This window comes from Suncus etruscus, chromosome 11 (genome assembly GCF_024139225.1).
Source record: "Suncus etruscus isolate mSunEtr1 chromosome 11, mSunEtr1.pri.cur, whole genome shotgun sequence".
In the NCBI taxonomy this organism is placed as follows: Eukaryota; Metazoa; Chordata; class Mammalia; order Eulipotyphla; family Soricidae; genus Suncus; species Suncus etruscus.
Genome location: NC_064858.1, coordinates 23,554,387 through 23,578,026, shown reverse-complemented (window position 1 = coordinate 23,578,026; position 23,640 = coordinate 23,554,387). Strand labels below are relative to the sequence as shown.

Genomic DNA, 23,640 nt, shown 5'->3' with positions numbered 1-23,640 from the left:
ACATTTGCCTTGGTGACTTGACTTGGGTTTTATTAATTTGGAAACCAGCTGTTTAGCCCTGAACCATTGATCCAGCATGGTTCTCTGCACCTATATCAGGAATTGACCTGAGACCTTGAAGAAAGCCTATGGGGTTTGACAAATTAGTGTGCCTGGAGAAGGCAGATGGTTTTAAGGCAGGATTCTTTGAGGGGTAGGTATACCCTGTCTTTAGAGCAAAAGTTTTTATTTATATTTTCACAACTTTTGCTGTGCCTATACAAAATATTGTCAACATTTTTTTTAATCTTCAGAGGCATCTTCCCTAATCTTAGAGGCATGGGATGTGAATTATTTTGTTTTTCTATAGTCAATTAGAGGGAGATGTTGGATTACTGGTCCACCCTAATCTATATTCATACTGCACCCTAGGATGTAATCTGGTGATGGAATTACTGGATTATTTCCTACTTGGTATTCCTCTCTCACCATAGGATATGGCCTGCTTCTTGTCAATAAAAGCAGGGGTCTGCGAAAGGCAGGCAATAATTCTTTGGTCTTCCTCACTAAACTGCTTTCTTTCTTAGGAGCAGAAGGCTTGTGTGGTGGGATTCCTTGCTTGAGGACTGGGTTTCCTGAACCCTTTGTTGTATCGTTTCACTGTGTGGATTATTTCCTGCATCAATATTTGCTTTCAGATCTTCATCTCAACAGATCCTCTTTTAGAGCCTAGGGCTCTGCTTACAGATGGTTGTTAATTTAATTATTTCTCTAAATGTGCTTACTACTTTTTATGGTAAGTTTCATATTGTGAGCTGGTACTTCCTGCCCTATCTCTAATGTCTCTGGGTATATTAACATATAAATATTTAACATATAAATTACACATAAATAACATTAACATTTTTCTTATATCCCACAGATGAGACTATTCTTTTTTTTTTTCTGGTTTTTGGTTTTTGGGTCACACCCGGCAGTGCTCAGGGGTTACTCCTGGCTGTCTGCTCAGGAATAGCTCCTGGCAGTCACGGGGGACCATATGGGACACTGGGATTCGAACCAACCACCTTTGGTCCTGGATCGGCTGCTTGCAAGGCAAACACCACTGTACTATCTCTCTGGGCCCAGATGAGACTATTCTGTGTCTATCTCTCCCTCTGACTTATTTTACTCAACATAATAGTTTCCATGTCTATCCAGGAGTAGGAAAATTTCATGACTTTATATTTCCTAACAGCTGTATTCCATTATGTGTATGTACTACAGTTTCCTTAGCCACTCATCTGTTGCTGGGCATCTGGATTTTTCCAGATTCTAGCTGTTGTAAATAGAGCTGCAATGAACATAGGCATGCAGAGGGCATTATTGTATCGTGTTTGTGTTTCTAGAATATATACCTAGGAGTGGTACTGCTGGATCATATCAGAGCTCAATTTCCAGTTTTGATTGAGGAATCTCTATATAGTTTTCCAGGAAGGTTGGACTAGATGACATTTCCACTACGTTTCCCATTGTCACATTTGTAGTGTGATTTTTTCTGTGTGTTATGGTGGGATTCATTTGTTAGAAAGCACACGACAGAATTGAAGCAGAGCAGATGTGCTCTTCTGGAGCCTCTAGGAGAGCGATTTTGCTGGGCCCTTCTTGGCCCACTCAGGAGAGGTTCAGGACATAGAACAGTAGAGAAACATGCAGAGGCGACACGTACAGCCTCTCCCAATTGGTAATCACACAGCAGGGGCAGATTCCTCCGGCCTGACTTCACAGACAGAGGGTCTGCCTTTCTGCAAGTTACCACTGTTAGCCGGTTTTCACTCAGGCTTTTTGGCCTAGGCAACTCTAGGAGGGCGATTTTGCTGGGCCCTTCTCAGGCCAATCAAGAGAGGTTCAGGACACAGAACAGTAGAGAAACACGCACAAGCGACACACAAAGTCTCTCACAATTGGTAATCACACACCAGGGACAAATTCCTCCAGCCTGACTTCACAGAGGGTCTGCCTTTCTGCCGACTATTGCCTTCTAATACAATTTAAAGTTGGGAAAGTGATGCCTCCCATCTACTTTTCCCTAAGGATTTATTTAGATATTCATGGGCATTTATTGTTCCAAAAGAATTTCAGGATTGTTTGATCCACTTCATTAAAAAATGTCATGGGTATCCTTAGAGAGAACCCATGAAATCTGTATAATGCTTTGGGGAGTGTTGCCATTTTAATTGTTAATCTTTCCAATCCATGAGCAGGGTGTCTCTCCATTTCTTTTTTTTTTCTTTTTTTTAATTTGTTTTTCTAAGATATATCTCCAAACATTTTTATTTCTTGAAGACACTTCTATCTTTTTTTTCTTTTTTTTTAATTTAAACACCTTGATTACATACATGATTGTGTTTGGGTTTCAGTCATGTAAAGAACACCACCCATCACCAGTGCAACATTCCCATCACCAATGTCCCAAGTCTCCCTCCTCCCCACCCGACCCCCGCCTGTACTCTAAACAGGCTCTCCATTTCCCACATATATTCTCATTATTAGGACAGTTCAAAATGTAGTTATTTCTCTAACTAAACTCATCACAGTTTGTGGTGAGCTGGAACTTCCAGCTCTTTTCTCTTTTGTGTCTAAAAATTATTATTGCAAGAATGTCTTTCATTTTTCTTAAAACCCATAGATGAGTGAGACCATTCTCGTTTTCCTCTCTCTCTGACTTATTTCACTCAGCATAATAGATTCCGTGTACATCCATGTATAGGAAAATTTCATGACTTCATCTCTCCTGACAGCTGCATAATATTCCATTGTGTATATGTACCACAGTTTCTTTAGCCATTCGTCTGTTGAAGGGCATTTTGGTTGTTTCCAGAGTCTTGCTATGGTAAATAGTGCTGCAATGAATATAGGTGTAAGGAAGGGATTTTTGTATTGTATTTTTGTGTTCCTAGGGTATATTCCTAGGAGTGGTGTAGCTGGATCGTATGGGAGCTCGATTTCCAGTTTTTGGAGGAATCTCCATATTGCTTTCCATAAAGGTTGAACTAGACAGCATTCCCACCAGCAGTGGATAAGGGTTCCTTTCTCTCCACATCCCCGCCAACACTGTTTATTCTCATTCTTTGTGATGTGTGCCATTCTCTGTGCTGTAAGGTGGTATCTCATCGTTGTTTTGATTTGCATCTCCCTGATGATTAGTGATGTGGAGCATTTTTTCATGTGTCTTTTGGCCATTTGTATTTCTTCTTTGTCAAAGTGTCTGATTATTTCTTCTCCCCATTTTTCAATAAGATTAAATGTTTTTTTTTCTTGTAAATTTCTGTCACTGCCTTGTATATTTTGGAGATTAACCCCTTGTCTGATGGGTATTGGGTGAATAGTTTCTCCCACTCAGTGGGGGGCTCTTGTATCCTGGGCATTATTTCTTTTGAGGTGCAAAAGCTTCTCAGCTTAATATATTCCCATCTGTTAATCTCTGCTTTCACTTGCTTGGAGAGTGCAGTTTCCTCCTTGAAGATACCTGTAATGTCCTGGAGTGTTTTGCCTATGTGCTGTTCTATATATCTTATGGTTTTGGGGCTGATATCAAGGTCTTTATTGCATTTGGATTTTACCTTCGTACATGATGTTAGCTGGGGGTCTAAGTTCAATTTTTTGCAAGTGGCTATCCAATTGTGCCAACACCACTTGTTGAAGAGGCTTTCTTTGCTCCATTTAGGATTTCCTGCTCCTTTATCAAAAACTAGGTGATTGTATGTCTGGGAAACATTTTCTGACTATTCAAGCCTATTCCACTGATCTGAGGACCTGTCCTTATTCCAATACCATGCTGTTTTGATAACTATTGCTTTGTAGTACAGTTTAAAGTTGGGGAAAGTAATTCCTCCCATATTCTTTTTCCCAATGATTGCTTTAGCTATTCGAGGTGTTTATTGTTCCAAATGAATTTCAAAAGTGCCTGATCCACTTCTTTGAAGAATGTCATGGGTATCTTTAGAGGGATAGCATTAAATCTGTATAATGCCTTGGGGAGTATTGCCATTTTGATGTTAATCCTGCCAATCCATGAGCAGGGTATGCGTTTCCATTTCCATGTGTCCTCTCTTATTTCTTGGAACAGAGTTTTATAGTTTTCTTTGTATAGGTCCTTCACATTTTTAGTCAAGTTGATTCCAAGATATTTGAGTTTGTGTGGCACTATTGTGAATGGGGTTGTTTTCTTTTTTTTTTTTTTTGTGGTTTTTGGGTCACACCCGGCAGTGCTCAGGGGTTATTCCTGGCTCCATGCTCAGAAATTGCTCCTGGCAGGCACAGGGGACCATATGGGACGCTGGGATTCGAACCGATGACCTTCTGCATGAAAGGCAAACGCCTTACCTCCATGCTATCTCTCCAGCCCCAGGGGTTGTTTTCTTAATGTCCATTTCATCCTTATTACTATTGGTGTATAGAAAGGCCATTGATTTTTTTTTATTTTATAATAGCTTATTTTTATTGAGGATCAGAAGTTAATATACGGTTAACATTATTTCTGCACACATCTTTCCAACAATACCCCCATGGCCTGAGCACTTCTTACCTTCACAGTAGCCCAAGGGCCCCTTTCATAATAGCTCAATCCAGGGCCTATTTTAGTAACATAGGATTGAAACAATCAGATTTGTACAAGTACAACAATTTTAACCAATGGGAGCATAAACACATTTTGATGGCGGGAAGGATAAAGAGGAACCTGGCAGGATGGGGGGAGGGGAAGCAAATTCTTAAACAAATAGCTAATTGATATTTATGCAAATACAATTATTTGTTTAGCCTATTTTCCATTTAGATCTATCTTTTGTGCAAGCAATAAGGATCATAATTTAAACTTTACAAAAACGTATCTATAACTACATGCTTGAGAGCAGTTACAAAAACAGGTTCCATGGAAAGGTTAAGGCATCTGGTTAAGCCAGATTCTTTGTGCTGAGCTAAATTTATTTGCAGAGTTTTCTGTTGGTTCGGGGCTATGCAAACTTTTGTGGCTTGAATCAGACAGGCGGTGGAAAATTCATTCAGAGTTCCTTTGATATGTGGGGTGCTCTATCTCCCACATCTCCCCCTGTTTAGTATACAATATAGAAGGGACAGACGTGCCTCGGTGGACTGGCCACACTGGGTGAAGAGGTGTGGGGCTTCCAGTCACCGCATCTGCTACCCTTGATTCAGTCGTTTCCAAAGCTTGGCAAGGCACAGATTGAGGTCTATGCGCCAGCTCCTCGATAACTTCAAACTTAAGTGGCGGAGAGTTGGCAGGAGGGGAGATGTCAGGTGTCAGCTGGTCTTCTGAGGTGCATAGTTGTTGGTATAGAACCTTTTTTTTTTTTTTTTTTTTTTTTTGTGGTTTTTTTTGGGTCACACCCGGCAGTGCTCAGGGGCCACTTCTGGCTCCATGCTCAGAAATTGCTCCCGGCAGGCACGGGGGACCATATGGGACGCCGGGATTCGAACCGATGACCTCCTGCATGAAAGGCAAACGCCTTACCTCCATGCTATCTCTCCGGCCCCGGTATAGAACCTTTGAGTCCTTTCTGGTTGCTTCATCCACTTGATTCTTTACGAAGGTGGTGAGTTTGCGAAAAGCCCAAGGACCAAAGGAAACTAGCAACATAAAGCCAATGAAGGGCCCCAAAAAGGCTGGGAGCACTGTTGTTATCTATGGAGTGGTAGAAAACCAATTTTTGTACCAGCTCTCATTCTGCTCTATATCTTTTTGTCTATTTACTAAATTATCCTCTATGTGTTGAATGCTATCTCTAGCATTGATATTTGTGTGTTAATTTTGTAGCCTGCCACCTTGCTATATGAGTCTATTGTTTCTAGAAGCTTTTTGGTAGAGTCTTTAGGGTTTTCTAAGTAGAGCATGTCATCTGCAAACAGTGAGAGCTTGACTTCTTCCTTTCCTATCCGGATTCCCTTGATATCTTTTTCTTGCCTAATCGCTATAGCAAGTACTTCCAGTGCTGTTGAAAAGGAGTGGTGAGAGAGGACAGCCTTGTCTTGTGCCACAATTTAGAGGAAAGCCTTTTAGTTTTTCTCCATTGAGGATAATATTTGCCACTGGCTTGTGGTATATGGCCTTAACTATATTGAGAAAGGTTCCTTCCATTCCCATCTTGCTGAGAGTTTTGATCAAGAATGGGTGTTGGACCTTATCAAATGCTTTCTCTGCATCTATTGATATGATCATGTGGTTTTTATTTTTCTTGTTATTGATGTTGTGTATTATGTTGATAGATTTATGGATATTAAACCATCCTTGCATTCCTGGGATGAAACCTACTTGATCGTAGTGGATGATCTTCTTAATGAGGCATTGAATCCTATTTGCCAGGATTTTGTTGAGGATCTTTGCATCTGCATTCATTAGCAATATTGGTCTGTAATTTTCTTTTTTTGTAGCATCTCTGTCTGGTTTAGGTATCAAGGTGATGTTGGCTTCATAAAAGCTATTTGGAAGTGTTTCCGTTTGTTCAATTTCATGAAAGAGTCTTGCCAGGATTGGTAGTAGTTCCTCTTGGAAAGTTTGAAAGAATTCATTAGTGAATCCATCTGGGCCTGGGCTTTTGTTTTTTGGCAGACCTTTGATTACCGTTTTAATTTCATCAATGGTGATGGGGGTGTTTAGATATGCTACATCCTCTTCCTTCAACCGTGGAAGATTATAAGAGTCCAAGAATTTATCCATTTCTTCCAGGTTCTCATTTTTAGTGGCGTAGAGTTTCTCAAAGTAGTTTCTGATTACCCTTTGAATCTCTGTCATATCAGTAGTGATCTCTCCTTTTTCATTCCTAATACGAGTTATCAAGTTTCTCTCTCTTTCTTTGTTAGGTTTGCCAGTGGTCTATCAATCTTGTTTATTTTTTCGAAGAACCAACTTCTGCTTTCGTTGATCTTTCGGATTGTTTTTTGGGTTTCCACTTCGTTGATTTCTGCTCTCAGCTTTGTTATTTCATTCTGTCTTCCTATTTTTGGGTCCTTTTGTTGAGCACTTTCTAGTTCTATTAGCTGTGTCATTAAGCTACTCAGGTAAGTTCCTTCTTCCTTCCTGATGTGTGCTTGCAAAGCTATAAATTTTCCTCTCAGTACTGCTTTTGCTGTGTCCCATAAGTTCTGATAGTTTGTGTCTTTATTGTCATTTGTTTCCAGGAACCTTTTGATTTCCTCCTTGATTTCATCTCGGACCCACTGGTTATTGAGCATGAGGCTGCTTAACTTCCAGGTGTTAAAGTTTTCTTCTGAGTCCCTTTGGAATTCACAAATAATTTCAGAGCCTTGTGGTCAGCGAAGGTAGTCTGCAAAATTTCTATCCTCTTGATCTTATGGAGGTATGTTTTATGTGCCAGCATGTAGTCTATCCTGGAGAATGTCCCATGTACATTGGAGAAGAATGTGTATCCAGGTTTCTGGGGATGGAGTGTCCTATATATATCCACTAGGCCTCTTTCTTCCATTTCTCTCCTCAGGTCTAGTACATTCTTGTTGGGTTTCAGTCTGGTTGACCTATCCAGTGTTGACAAAGCCGTGTTAAGGTCCCCCACAATTATTGTGTTGTTATTGATATTATTTTTCAGATTTGTCAACAGTTGTATTAAATATTTTGCTGGCCCCTCATTCGGTGCATATATGTTTAGGAGAGTTATTTCTTCCTGCTCTACATACCCCTTGATTAATATAAAATGTCCATCTTTGTCCCTTACAACCTTCCTGAGTATAAAGTTTGCATTATCTGATATTAGTATGGCCACTCCAGCTTTTTTATGGGTATTGTTTGCTTGGATAATTTTTCTCCAGCCTTTTATTTTGAGTCTATGTTTGTTCTGCCTATTCAGGTGTGTTTCTTGTAGGCAGCAGAAGGTTGGATTGAGTTTTTTTGATCCATTTAGCCACTCTGTGTCTCTTAACTGGTGCATTTAGTCCATTGACGTTGAAAGAATTGTCCTGGGATTTAACGCCATCTTTATAACAAAATTTGGTGTGTCTTTTGGTTAGTCTTGTCTTAAATTAGGTCTTTCAGTTTTTCTCTTAAGACTGGTTTTGTGTCTGTAAAGTTTCTGAGCTGTTTTTTGTCTGTGAAACCATGTATTCTTCCATCAAACCGGAAAGTGAGTTTTGCTGGGTATAGTATTCTGGGTGAAGCATTCATTTCATTCAGTCTTGTCACAATATCCCACCACTGCTTTCTGGCATTGAGTGTTTCTGGTGACAGGTCTGCTGTAAATCTCAAGGATGCTTGCTTGAATGTAATTTCCCCTTTTGATCTTGCTGTTTTCAGAATTCTGTCTCTATCTGGGGGATTTGTCATTGTGACTAGGATGTGTCTTGGGTGGTTTTTCTGGGGTCTCTTTTGGTTGGTACTCTTAGAGCATGCAGGATTTGATCACATATATTCTTTAGCTCTGGAAGTTTCTCTTTAATGATGTTTTGACCGTTGATTCTTCCTGGAAATTTTCTTCCTGGGTCTCTGGGACTCCAGTGATTCTTAAGTTGTTTCTGTTGATCTTATCATAGACTTCTATTTTCATCTGTTCCCATTCTTTGACTAATTTTTCCATTGTCTGCTCATTTGCTTTAAGTTTTTTTTTCTTTTCCAATCTCTTCTGCTGTATGGAATTGTTATGTATCTCATCTTCCACAGCACCAAGTCTATTCTCAGCTTCTGATACCCTGTCCCAGAGCTTATCCATTTTGTCATTCACTTCATTTACTGACTTTTTCAGGCCTGTTAGTTGACATGTTATTTCAGTTTAGAGTTTTGTGATTTCTGTCTTCATATTTTCTTGGTTCTTATTAGTGTTCTGTTCAACTCTATCCATGGTTTCTTTGAGTTCTTTGAGGATCTTCCATATTGCTAGTCTAAAGTCCTTATCTGAGAGGTTGATTAGTTGGTTGGTCATTATCTGGTCATCTGAATTGTCATCTTCATTCTCTATGTCTGATGCTGGCCTGCGTTGTTTCCCCATTGTCAGACTTGTATTGTGGGTTTTCCTACGTGTTGTGGTGGTATTCATTGGCTATATGATGCAGGCAGCACACTTCTCTGGCTCCGCCCTTTCTGGATGGGCTGACTTGCCTCTAAGGGAGGGGAGTCCTCCGTGGATGAAGCCTCACACTGGATCAAATCATAGGCCCGAGCATGCAACAGAGAAGACAGTCCAGAGAGAAATGCTTGCTTCTGTGATCTATCACAGTTCTTAGTGTGATTTTTTCTTCTTGTTGCAATGGTGTTCTTTTCTTATAAAGAGCGCACGGCCGCATAAGGAAGCGAAGTGGACGTGCTCTGCTGGAGCCTCTTTTTGGCCCACTCCCAAGAGTTTCACGCAGAAGGACAGTAGACAGACATAACAGGTAGCACTCAGTTTTTCACAGTTGGGCCCCATTGGGCAGGCGTAGTTTCGTGGATTTTCCCAGCCTGATGTCACAAACAGGGGACCCGGCTTCTGCAAAAGCTTGCCAGTTTTTATGTTCTGGAGTCCCGCCCTGTAAATGGCCTCTGGGAGTGTGAGTTTTCTGGAGCCTCTTTTCGGCCCACTCCCAAGAGTTTCACGCAGAAGGACAGTAGACAGACATACACAGGTAGCACTCACAGTTTTTCACAGTTGGGCCCCACTGGGCAGGCGTAGTTTCATGGATTTTCCGTCTCTCCATTTCTTTGTGTCCTCTTAAAACTTTTAAAATTAATATCTTTAAACACCATGATTACAAATATGATTGTAGTTGGGTTTCAGTCATGTAAAAAAACACCCCTCTTCACCAGTGCAACGTGCCCATCACCATTGTCCCAAATCTCCCTCCTCTCCACCCCACCCACACCTGTAGTCTAGACAGGATTTCTACTTCCCTCATTTCTTTACATTGTTAGGATAGTTCTCAATGTAAGTATTTCTCTGACAGCACTCATCACTCTTTGTGGTGAGCTTCAAGTTGTGAGCTGGACCTTCCAGCCCTCCTCTCTTTTGTCTCTGAGATGTATTGCAAAAATGTCTTTCATTTTCTTAAAACCCATAGATGAGGGAGACTATTCTGCATCTATCTCTCTTCCTCTAACTTATTTCACTCAGCATAATAGATTTCAAGTACATCCATGTATAGGAAAATTTCATGACTTCATCTCTCCTGACGGTTGCATAATATTCCATGTGTATATGTACCAGTTTCTTTTTTAAAATATATTTTTTATTTAAGTAACATGATGATCATAGTTGGATTACAGTCATAACCAGAACACCCCCCTTCACCAGTGTAACATAACCCCCTCCCCCTTCCCATTCCCTGCTTGTATTCGAGACAGGCATCTACTACAGTTATTTGTTTTTAAGTTCAGTAAGTTGTATTTTTTTCCTTAAAGGATAAGAGTAAAAAATATACAGTAAAGGTGTGATAGTGGCAATCGCCGTTGTTTGCATAGGTCCAGAAAAATGGGGAGAATGGAAAAAAATCCTTGACCTGATTACAAAATGGCCTCACCACAGAAGTTTATTGGCATAAGATTGCCTCTGGGTTCCAGGCATACCAATCCGTCCAACTAACCCAAGACATTCTCCGTGGTCCCGGTGAAACTTTTTCACACTTTAGCTATTGTTGGTATCAGATTCTTATATTTAAAGACTCTGGATTCTGTGCATTTCTTTCATCGATGTCAGGCTGATGTGGAGCATCCTCTAGTTTCAGCATACCATTAAATGTGGAGCGATCTGCCCTGCATGCAGACTGTTGCTGAGTCTCCTGGTTGTTGAGAGCACTCTTTGGAGTAAGTCAATGCCAAAGCAGTGGTAGGTCTTCCCTGGTAGAGGCTTGGATCCTGGTAATGTTATAGACAATTGTGGTTGTTTCTATAGATGGTATCCATTGTTTAGGTGTGTGTGGGTGATGCCCATTCTTCTGAGGCCTAAGCCAAATCATTATGCCAATGTTCAGGTAAAAGGCCTAATTACATTACCAAATTTGTGTTCCCATCTCTATTAGATAAGAACTTGTTTGCATATTTATTATTTTCCCATTTTAATGTGCCTATGCAAAAGAGAAGCAATGCCACAAGATATTGTTGGTGCATCTGGGGGCCGACGAATAAAGTCCAACATTCCCTGTAACTTGGTTCAAACATGAAATCTATACAAAGATTCTCTTCTACCAGTATTGCTTATAAAACATCTCAAAAATCAAACAAATAACAAATCCAGTGGGCAAAATTGTCATTATAAGAGGATGCTCGAAAAGAGTTATAGATGTTAATGGAATACATCTGAGATACACAAAGGAGATACACATGTCCCTTTTATGTTTTAGAAAGTCAAGAGGGAGGTGGGTGTTTCCGAGACACCACTTTGGTCTGTGATTTGGACAAGCAAAGAGCACATGGAGCCATGTCCTCCCTGTGTTGCCTGCTGAAGCTTCCAACTCCCCAAGAGGCATTTGCTTCCTAATTGCTGGAAGTTGAAAGTTCACCAGTCCCCTCCCAGCCCCTTGCAGAGACAAAGAAACCTGGGGTTTCTTTTAAATTGCACCTCAGCGGAACCCACTTGCTAGGACCCTGAGCAGGTGTCCAGGAATAACCCTGGGGATGGGAGGAAGAAAAGAGAAGGCTGTGGGGGGCAGCCGAGGCTGCATCTTCACCTTATCTTGGCCAAAATGCCTACAGCATGGAACCTTGCCATGACGCGTTGCCTGCTGAAGCTTCAGACTCCACCCAAAAAAGTTACTGTGAAAGATATGTAATCCACCTTGACCAAAACAAAAATCATTAATACAGAAAAATCGTTAAATGTGGGGTAACAAGAGATGGGAGTGAGGGAGTAAAGGAATAAAATGAGCTCCTGGACGGCTTTCAGATTATTATAAGTCGATGAAACACAATGATATCCCAATATTTGTCATTATGTTCTGCGCGGGCAAAGTTTCACAGTGGACAGGTTTAATAAGGAAACTTCCCTGGTAAGTCCTAAAGCCAGAACCTATTGTGCTGCTATTCCCACCTCGCTGGCTTGTCCAGCCATGTGGCCCGGAAAAGCCCTGGAGTTCTGGAGGAAGGAGTAGAGGGCTGCTGGGGTGACCCATGTCCCGCACCCCTTCCTAGGCCTGGTTAAAGAGGCCATTGGAGCCGGGAGGGAAATGGGGAAAGCCTAGGGAAACCAATAAACCCCTCCAAGGCACCCACCTCGCTGGCTTGCCCAGCCATGTACCACAGTTTCTTGAGGCATTCATCTGTTGAAGGGCATCTTGGTTGTTTCCAGAGTCTGGCTATTGTAAATAGTGCTGCAATGTATATAGGTGCGAGGAAGGGATTTTTGTATTGTATTTTTGTGTTCCTAGGGTATATCCCTAGGAGTGGTATAGCTGGATCATATGGGAGCTCAATTTCCAGTTTTTGGAGGAACTTCCATATCGCTTTCCATAAAGGTTGGACTAGATGGCACTTCCACCAGCAGTGGAAAAGAGTTCCTTTCTCTCCATATCCCCGCTAGCACTGCTTGTTCTCAATCTTTGTGATGTGTGCCAATCTCTGTGGTGTGAAATGGTACCTCATAGTTCTTTTTTTTTTTTTGCATCTTCTTGATGATTAGTGATGTGGAGCATTTTTTCATGTGCCTTGTGGCCATTTGTATTTCTTCTTTGTTCATTTCTCCCCATTTTTTGATGGGATTAGATGTTTTCTTCTTGTAAAGTTCTGTCAATGCCTTGTATATTTTGGATATTAGCCTATTCTCTGATGGGTATTGTGTGAATAGTTTCTCCCACTCAGTGGGTGGCTCTTGTATTCTGGGAACTGTTTCCTTGGAGGTGCAGAAGCACTTCATTGTCATTTGTTTCCAGGAAATATTGATTTCCTCTTTAATTTCATCTCAGGCCCACTGATTGTTTAGTAGTAGGCTCTTTAATTTCCAGTTGTTAAAGTTTTTCTTCTGTGTCCCTTTGTATTTCACATCTAATTTCAGAGCCTTGTGGTTAGCAAAGGTAGCCTGCAAAATTTCTGTCCTCTTGATTTTATGGAGGAATGTTTCGTGTGCCAGCATATGGTCTATCCTGGAGAATAACCCATGTACATTGGAGAAGAATGTGTATCCAGGTTTCTGAGAATGAAGATTCTTATATCTATCTACTAGGCCTCTTTCTTCCATTTCTGTTTTCAGGGCTAGTATGTTTTTGTTGGGTTTCTGTTTGACCTATCAAGTGTTGAAAGGGCTGTCTTTAGGTCTCCCACAATTATTGTGTTGTTATTGATATCCTTTTTCAGATTTGTCAACAATTGTATTAAATACTTTGCTGGTCCCTCATTGGGTGCACATATGTTTAGGAGAGTGATTTCTTCCTGCTATGCATATTCTTTGATTATTACAAAATGTTCATCTTTGTCTCTTACAACTTTTCTGAGTGTTAATTTTGTGTCATCTGATATTAATATGGCCACTTCAGCTTTTTTTTTAAAGGTGTTGTTTGCTTGATTTTCCTCAAGCCTTTGATTTTCAGTCTATGTTTATTCTGAGTATTCAGGTGTTTCTTATAGACAGCAGAAGGTTGGATTCAGGTTTTTGATCCATTTAGCCACTCTTCGTCTCTTAACAGGTACATTTAATCCATTAACATTGAGATAATTATCATGGGATTTAGTGTCATCTTTGTGTAGAAGTTTAGTGTGTCTGTTTGTCTTGTCTTAAATAGACCTTTCAGTTTTTCTTTTAAGACTGATTTTGAGTCTGTAAAGTTTCTGAGCTGTTGTTTATCTGTGAAGCTATGTATACTTCCTTCAAACCTGCAAGTGAGTTTTGATAGGTGCAGTATTCTAGACAAAGCATTTATTTTATTGAGTTTTGTCACTATGTCCAACTGCTGCCTTCTAGCCTTGAGTGTTTCTTGTGACAGGTGTGCTGTAAATCTCAAGGATGCTCCCTTGAATATAATTTCCCTTTTGAATTTTGCTGCTTTCAGTATTGTGTATCTATCTGTGGAATTTATCATTGTGACTAGTATATGTCTTGGGGTGTTTTCCCTGGGGTCTTTTTTAGCTGGTACTCTTCAAGCATGCAGGATTTGGTCGCATGTATTCTTTACCTATGGTAGCTTCTCTGTAATGATGTTTTAGACTGACTAATTCTTCCTGGAAATGTTCTTCCTAGGTCTTGGTACTCCAATGATTCTTAATTTGTTTCTGTTGAGCTTATCAAAGACTTCCATTTTCAGCTGTTCACATTCTTTGAGTAATTTTTTCATTGTCTGATCATTTGCTTTAAGCCTTTTTTCCAATCTCTTTTGCTGTATAGAGTTGTTATGCATCTCATCTTTCAGCTCACTAATTCTATCCTCAGCTCCTGTTACCCTTTTGGAGAGGCTTTCCATTGAGTTTTCAATTCATCTACGCAGTTTTTCAGACCTGTTATTTCGGATTGGAGTTTTCTGATTTTTATTTTCATATCTTCTTGATTCTTATTAGTGTTCTGTTCAACTCAATCTATGCTTTGAGTTCTGTGAACATCCTCCATATTTCTTCTCTAAACTCCATATCTGAGAAACTAATTAGGTAGTTGGGTCATCAGAGTTGCCATTTTCATTCTCCCAGGGGTCCTCAAACTTTTTAAACAGGGGGCCAGTTCACTGTCCTTCAGACTGTTGGAGGGCCAGATTATAGTAAAAACAAAAATTATGAACAAATTTCTATGCACACTGCATATATCTTATTTAGAAGTGAAGAAACAAAATGGGAATAAATACAATATGTGGCTTACGGGCCGTAGTTTGAGGACCATTGCAGTCTATGCCTAAGGTTGGCCTGTGTTTTTTCCCCCATAGTGACTCTTGTATTTTGGATTTTTCTACGTATTGTGGTGGTTTTAATTGGCTAGGTGGAGTGTGTGGTCGTGAAGCGAAGCAGAACAGCTATGCTCTTCTGGCTCCATCCCTTGTGGGCGGGAAGACTCATCTCAGGAGAAGGCATGCCCTCAGGGAAGGATGCCAGAGCCATTTAAAGTTCCTGGGCTGAAGCAAGCAGAAGCAAAGGCCCAAGATGTCTGCTATGCTTCAGAATTCCAGCAGTCAGCTAATTCCATAGTCTCTAGGCAGGGAAGACTGTGTCCTCTTATTTCTTGAAGCAGTGTTTTGTAGTTTTCTTTGTATAGGTTTCTCACCTCTTTATTTGTTCCAAAGTATTTGAGTTTCTGCAGCACTACTGTGAATAGATTATTTTTTTCTTTTTAAATACATATTTAAGAACCATGATTACAAGAATGTGTGTAGTTGGGTTTTAGTCATATAAGTAAAAAAGAAGAGCTCCCTTCACCAGTGCAACATTTCCACCACCAAAGCCATGCACTTCCCTTCTCTCACCCCTTCCTTTCCTGCATTCAAGATCGACATTCTATTTCTCTCACTCAGTATCATTGTCATTGGTAGTTGTCAGTGTTGTTATTTCTCCAACTGAACTCACCACTCTTTGTGGCAAGCTTCATATCTTGTGCTGGATCTTCTAGCCTTTATCTCTATTGTCTCTGTGTATTATTACAATAGTGTTTTTTACTTTCCTTAAAACCCACAGATGAGACTATTCTCTGTCTATCTCTCTCCTTCTGGCTTATTTCATTCAGCATCTATTCCATACATGTATAAGAAAATTTCACGACCTCATCTTTTCTGATGACTGCAATAGTATTCCATTGTGTATATGTACCACAGTTTCTTCAGCCACTCATCTGTTTTTAGGCATCTGGGTTGTTTTCAGATTCTGGTATTGTAAATAGTGCTGCAATGAATATACATGTGCAGAAGGCATTTTTTGTGTGTGTTGTTTTTGTTTCCTATGGTATATCCTGAGGGAGTGGTATAGCTGGATAATATGAGAGCTCAATTTCCAGTTTTTGGAGAAATCTCCATATTGTTTTCCATAAAGGCTGAAGACAGCATTCCCACCAGCAGTGAATGAGAATTCCTTTCTTCCCATATCCCCACCAGCACTGATTGTTCTTATTCTTTGTGATGTGTGCCATTCTCTGTGGTGTGAGATGGTACCTCATTGTTGTTTTGATTTGCATCTTCCTGATTAGTGATGTGGGGCATTTTTTCATGTGTCTTTCGGTCTTTCCATTTCTTCTTTGAGGAATTGTTTGTTCATTTCTTCTCCCCATTTTTGAAAGGGTTAGATTTTTCTTCTTGTTAAGTTCTGTCAGTACCTTGTACATCTTAGAATGGATAGTTTTTAATGTCCATTTCTTTATCATTATTTGTGTATAAGGCCACTGGTTTTTGCATGTTAATTTTGTAACCTGCCACTTTGCTACATGAAACTATTGTTTCTAGTTTTTTTGTAGCCTTTTCTAAATATAGTATGCCATCTACAGTGAAAGCTTGACTTTTTCCATTTCTATCTTTTCTTGCCTAATTGCTATGCAAGTACTATGTGAAATAGGAGTAATAAGAAGAGGCAGCTTTGTCTTGTACCATATTTTAGAGGAAAGACTTTCAGTTTATCTCCAATGAGTATATATGAGCTTGTGGTAAATGACCTTGACTATGTTGAGAAAAATTCCTTCCATTCCTATGTGAATGAGTGTTGGACCTAATCAAATGCCTTCTCTGCATCTATTGTTATGATCATATGTTTTTTTCTTGTTTATATATGTTGATTGACTTGCATATGTTAAATCTTATCCCTGCATCTCTGGAATGAAACCTTAGTCATGGGGTATGATGAAGAATTGGATCCTATTTGCTAAGAATTACTAAATTGAGGATTTTTGTATCTGTGTTCATCAGGGATATATAAGTCTATATTTTTCTGTTTTTGCAGTATTTGTATCTGCTTTTGGTATCAGGGTGATGTTAACTGCATAAAATAATCTGGGTATGCTCCTGTTTCTTAAATTTCCTGAAAGAGCCTGAAAAAGACTGGTACTAGGTCTACTAGAAACATTTGAAAGAATCCCTTAGTGAATCCAACTGGGTCTGGGCTTTTGTTTTTGGGAAGACTTTTGATTACCATTTTAATTCTCTCAATAGTGTGTGTCTATTTAGATATGCTAGATCATCTTGGTTCAACCAGAGAAGATTATGAGTCCAAGAATTTGTCCATTTCTTCCATCGTTTTAATTTTACTTTTTGCTTTTGGACCACACTGTTGGTTCTTAGGACTCACACCTGGCTCTGCACTCAGGAATCACTACTAGTGGACTCAGAAGACAATGTGGGATGCTTGGGATGGAACAAGAGTCAGCCACATGCAAGGAAAATGTCCTACCTGCTATGCTATTGATCCTGCCCTCTCCCCAATATTTTAAAATGTATTTTTAGGTTTTGGGTCATACCCCATAGTGTTCAGGGGTCACTTCTGGATCTGTGCTCAGAAATTACTCTAGGTTCAGGGACCATATAGGATGCCGAAGATTGAACCTGGGTCAACCATGTGCAAAGCTTAAGTTCTACGTGCTATGCAAAGCTTAAATTCTACCTGCTGTTCTATTGTTCCAGCTCCTGAAAAATAAATACGACATGTTGTGAGATTATCCCTACACACCTTATTTCTATCTCCAGGTGAACAGTTCTGATAATGGTAGGGTAGCCATAAAGGATTAATAAACCAAGCCAGTCAGGAATCATGGCTTTTTGCCTCATTGTCTCTGAGCTGCCAAGCTAGAACTGCCCTTTCTTTATTAAACCAATACTGAATAACCATAAGGAGGAAAATCAAATGATACCAGTGTGATTTTACATATCAAAGAGCTAGGTTTAAAGAAAAGAGAAAGACAGGAGGAACCCCCCCCACTTTTTTGTTAATAACAATAACTGGGTGTCATCTTACAATTCCACCTTTCTGTTCAGAGGAAAAAAAAATAAGAAAAGCAACAAAAGTTTTGTTCTACTGTTCTGCCAGAGGTGGGAACCCCAGATCAGAACTTGTAAGAATGGTAGTTATTCTGCATAGGCATAGTAAAAATTGGTTGTAAAAGTGTCGAAGGTTAGATTATATACATAATTCTTAAAACAATCTTTGTCTTATACATATACAAAATTTTTTCATAGACTTCACTGAACATAACCATTAGAACCTTTCTGATACACTTAATTTGAAAATTATTAAATATTTGTATACCAAGCACTGTAATGAGTCGAACATCTGAGTACCTTTCCATAAAATTCTATAAACAAAATCATAAAAACAATCTGCAGATATAGTTTGAAAATAAGTTTGCTAAAATATTATTATAATGAGCACTTTAAAAAGAGTCTATAGTATCCAAGTTTCTTTTCCATTATGTCTGTAGACAAGACATTACAACATTTTTGCAGATGCAATTTGAGAACAAGTTGCTAAACAGCATACACAATAAAGCATTGCAGCAATTGAGAAAACTTCCCAATTGGTTAGCTGAGAACCATTAAAAATCTACCAACATTATGCATTTCTCCTCAACTGTGCAAACTAATATTGAACGACTAAAGTTGGATACAAAATTTTGTTTGCAGTAGGGCATAGAACAAAACAGTAGCTATTAAAATCTATAAAGACAGAAGAGTTTAACCAGCAATATAGTGACCAATGCAAATAGGATCAAGAGATTAACCTAGAAGATGCAGGAGGTTCTAAAAGCAGCTTCTCTTCAATTGGGCTTCAGCTAGGCTTAGATCCTCCATCTTCTCCTTCTGTAATAGGTGCTGAGGTTTTCTGGGAAGGAAAGGCCTTCAGTTCCTGAGCCAGAATCTGGGTGGGATACCCAATCATCTCCCTGCTGTTTGTCCCCCTCAAATGGGGCTTTCTCCATCACTGACTTTGATAAACTGCTGCAGGTTGAAGGGCCAAGATCCTTGCACAAAGAACCTCTGATAGAAAGGGTGTGCCTCAGCCTCTGGGACACTGCTCAGGGATTCAGCTCTCACCCCTTCACTGCTTCTATCCCACCTATAAGGGGTCTCCACCATGTTTAGAAGAAAGGCCTATGCACCTATGTTCTGGTGAAGGCACTTCACTCAGTCCAACTGAAGGATTCTTCATAGTGACTATCCACCTGAGGGCCAAATCACTCACAATTATTGGGGTCTTCTCAGGTCATTGTCTGGGTACCAGTTATAAAATCAATTTCCACACATTGTGAGATAACCCATACACTGTATCTCCAACCCCAGGAAGATGGGTCTGAAGAAGCAGGGAATCCACAAAGAATTAATAAACCAAGCTGTACAGGAAATACTTATGAAGTCAGTTTGCTTCTAGCCTAATGGTATCTCTGTACCCACCAAGCCAAAACTGCCTTTTCTTTATTAAATCAATACCAATTCACAGGAAGGAGGAAGATCAAATGATCCAGGTGGTCTTTTACATGTCAAAGAGGTAGGTTTAAAGAAAAGAGGAAGACTTTGTTTTGGATTAATCAATGAGTGTCATCTTGCAAGCCTTCATATTTTACTTTTTAAATAAAGATGCCAAGTCCCTGACCTTGAAGAGCTCACATTAGAAGTAAGTTCTTTTAAGACTATGCTCTAGGATTATGGCTAAGGAACATGCAAAAGGTTCATTAGTGAAGAAGGAAAGCTGGGTGAAATGAACAGGGACCAATATCTTCAGGCCACATTTGGATAGGAAGTAGGTATACATCACAGTTGGGGCATGTAAATGCCCACACTTGTCTTATAGATGCCAGGATCCATAGCATTGAGGGTCTTCAGGCAAAAAGAAAATGATTTTTAATATTAAAATGTTTGAAAATTTATTTGAAAAGTCTTTCAAGTCAAAATATGTCTGTGAGAGATCTGATTTATTAATTGGCATGACAGTGTGTTTTAGATAAATCTACAAAATGAAGAGAGAAAAGGTTTGCTAAGCATCCCATATTGAACTTAAACTACATAAAGCCCACCAAAAATGACTTATTTTACATCACTAAAAATTCAAGGACATATAACTTTAGGACCTGTTCTGAACCTAAACTTTGTGTATTATCTGAAATGAAGATAATGGGTTCCTAATGTAACACTTTCCAGAGAAACAGTAATTTAAAACCTTCAAATCTAGACACAAGTGAAAAGGATGTTTTTTAAATGGTGTTTGTGTGAGAAAAACTAAAAATATCTTGTCAAATTTAAAATCTATCTTGCTATAGTAAATGTTTAACCCATGATTTAAAGAGCATTAATGTCTAAAAAGCTTAATGAATTCTACAAATTACAAAAATCTAAAAAATGTTTAAAATTTCTGTCTACATCATGCTTATAAAATTGTTTTGAGAAAATAATTTCTTTTTTTTAATTTTTAATTATGAGAACAAAGATGCAAAGAAAGAGGACAAGGTGAGAAAATAATTTCTACTTACCTTTTTTGTTTTGGGAGCCTAAAAGTTAGAAAAAAATAAGATAAATTTAAAAAAGAATTCAAAAAAATTTTAACAAAAGTATGACAGTGTCACATGATAAAACAAGGAGAAACTGAGTTAAGGGTCTTAAGGAACTTAACTAGACCATCCTTGTTACTTTTTTTGTTAGTCAAAACTTACCTCAAAATAAGTCTTTTGTTCTGTTTGTGGTTTCTGGGATAACTTGGTCATACTCAGGCCTTACTCCTGGCTCTGCACTCAAGGATCATTCCTGATAGGGCTCAGCAGATCATATTGGGTGCTGGGAATAAAACCTGTATATCCACATGCAGAGGCAATGTTTTATCCATTGTACTATCTTTTTAGCTCCCGAATAATGGTGGGTTTTTTTTGTTTGTTTTGGGGCCACAGGGGTTACTTCTGGCTCTGCACTCAGAAATTGTTCCTGGCAGGCTCAGGGAACCATATGGGATGCCAGGGATAGAGCCCAGATTGGCTCTGTGCAAGGCAAATGCCTTATCCACTGCCCCAATAAACTTTGGGACAGAGAGCAGGACAGGCCTTGGAGCACCTGCCTTGCAAGAGAATGATTACAAATTCAAATCCCTGGAGTTCTGCATGCACTAAGTTTTGCTATTGGTCCAGTTTCCAGTGTTGCAAGCAATAGCCAGCTAGAATACCACTGTGAATACACATTAGTACTGATGCACCACCTGGCAAGCTCTATAACTGGAACCTGTGTGCCATAACCAAAAGTGCAACTCCTGGAAAATACAGGAGTAAAGGAAAGCAGACCTCAATGAGCCTCTACAAGTAGCACCACTAAATCTGAGTGAGCATAGCCTGCATGCATGTGATCCATGATCATCATAGTAATAATAATGAAGGGCAAAAGCAAGAAGAGGGGGGGATAAACAAACCTGCATATACACACAGATACACACACTCAAGAATTCAGACAAAAATGTAAGCAAATCACAGGAAAACTAAAGTAATTCACCCACTACCGTCTTTGAAGTCAATTTTGCATGGTTTCTTAGACCATGAAGGTTATTTCATGAAGGTTAATGAAATACCCATAGAACAGAGAACCAGTGAGGAAGGTATACTAATTTAAATATTCTAAAAACAACAGATTATTAGTCAGTGTATTAGCTCTAGGTATAATCTCTAATGGCAAGTTGTAGGTAGATAGTCTCACATTAGAAACAGTTTTTATAGCTGGAGAGAGCAAATTTAGGCACCTGCCTTGCTCATAGCTGACCTCGGTGCTGTTCCCAGAAATCACTAGCTGTAACCCCAACCCCACCCTATGTCAAAAAAATAAAAAATTCACCCCAATCAAATTAGATGGCTGATATCATAGAAAGAGAGAGAACCAGTTACTAAAAGTAGACAAAGTTATGTTAAAAAGATTCTTCTTGTAGTGACTTTTTGTTTTTGTTTTTTTGGTTTTTGGGCCACACCCTGAGGTGCTCAGGGGTTACTCCTGGCTGTCTGCTCAGAAATAGCTCCTGGCAGGCACAGGGGGAATCATATGGGACACCAGGATTCGAACCAACCACCTTTGGTCCTGGATCGGCTGCTTGCAAGGCAAACACCGCTGTGCTATCTCTCCGGGCCCTTGTAGTGACTTTTTTTTAAAACTATTTATTTATTTATTTATTTATTTGTTTATTTATTTTTGGTTGTTGGGCCACACTGGCAACACTCAGAGGTTACTCCTGGCTCTATGTTTAGGAATGGCTCCTGGCAGGCTCGGGAGAACATATGGGATTTCAGGGATAGAACCTGGGTCCATCTCATGAGAGTGTACAGGAAGTAAAATACTTTCTTTTTTTTTTTTTTTTTTTTTTTGTGGTTTTTGGGTCACACCCGGCAGTGCTCAGGGGTAATTCCTGGCTCCAGGCTCAGAAACCGCTCCTGGCAGGCACGGGAGACCATATGGGACGCTGGGATTCGAAACGCCTTACCTTCATGCTATCTCTCCAGCCCCAGTAAAATACTTTCTTTGAACACATTTGATCAAGGTTCAAACTCCAGCATCCTATGGTCCTTGAGTGCAGAGCCATGGGATGCATACTGGGAACAGGGGTGGAGGGAGGGCAACATTGGTGGTGGGAATGGTCCTAATTCACTGTCACTATGTACCTTAAATATAACTGTGAAAGATTTGTAATTCATATTGGTCACAATAAAAATGATTTAAAGGGGCCGGAGAGATAGCATGGAGGTAAGGCGTTTGCCTTTCATGCAGGAGGTCATCGGTTCGAATCCCGGCGCCCCATATGGTCCCCTGTGCCTGCCAGGAGCAATTTCTGAGCCTGGAGCCAGGAATAACCCCTGAGCACTGCCAGGTGTGACCCAAAAACCAAAAAAAAAAAATGATTTAAAAACAAACAAAATACAACAGAAAGATACAACTCTCCAGGGATGTTTTTTTTTTTTTTTTTTAATGCCTGTTTGGGGGCTGAAAGATGATTTACTACCCCTCTACCTACACATAGTATGTAAAGGGTTATTTAGGCTCCATGAAAGCTCATGGCTGTCACAACTCTCAGGACCTTAGTGTTACTTAGAAATAGGATGTGCTCATGTGAGTAGTCAGCAGAGAACATGCTGGAGTAGGGTGGTCTCCAGTATTCACAGGAATGAGACAACACAGTGGGTGAGATGGGGCTCAATGCAGATCACCACATGAAGGCAGTTATGTCTTGAAGCCATGTAGGGTGGGGCCACTTCCCCTGCTAACAGCTTGGAGTCAGATGGAGTCACTGCCACCTTGATCTGGGACTTCCCACCCCAGAAACAGGCAACAAAGAAATTCTATCTTTTAAAGCAGAGCTGTTTCTTTACATGACCCATTTGCACCAAAAATGTTTAAGCAACCCAGGTTTATATATATATATAAAACAACAATAAAAACAAAAACGTAAGGTGAAGATGCAGTTGCTGGAAGTTTCTAGGCTGTGGTGGCTGGCTTGGAGGTGTAGCAGCAGCAGTGTCAGAGCCTGGCAGCTCTGACCAAGCCAGCGGTGAGTGGTTTCCTCTTAACCAACCCGCACCCCTCTAAATCCCGACAGGCATTTAGGACATGAAGCAGCTTGGCTGCAAGAAAACCGGGGTTGGCCCCTGCAACAGCTTCGCCCACTTTCCCAGCTCACCATGCTGACTTAGAAAGACCGCGGGCCCGAGGAGGCGCTCAGACACGACCGGAAGTTGTTTTCCGCGTTGTCAGGACGACACGCCCCGCCCACCCCCGCCGCGAGCGAGTGCGCATGTCTTCGAGCTCGGGCATGCGCAGTCCCACGGGTATCGCCCCGCCTCCATCACTGCTAGGCGGCGGACG

General features: G+C 40.1%; 2 protein-coding genes across 2 annotated transcripts in view; both read right to left on the bottom strand.

Moving 5' to 3' along the window:
* DNAI7 (dynein axonemal intermediate chain 7) overlaps positions 1 to 23,589 on the bottom strand; it is a 65,904-nt gene extending 42,315 nt beyond the window's left edge. The window contains exon 1 of the mRNA XM_049782891.1: positions 23,500 to 23,589. Within this exon, the coding sequence (XP_049638848.1) occupies positions 23,500 to 23,589 (90 nt within the window). The remainder of the gene's footprint in view (positions 1 to 23,499) is intronic.
* BCAT1 (branched chain amino acid transaminase 1) overlaps positions 1 to 23,640 on the bottom strand; it is a 647,504-nt gene that overhangs the window by 231,817 nt on the left and 392,047 nt on the right. The gene's annotated exons all lie outside the window — the stretch shown is intronic.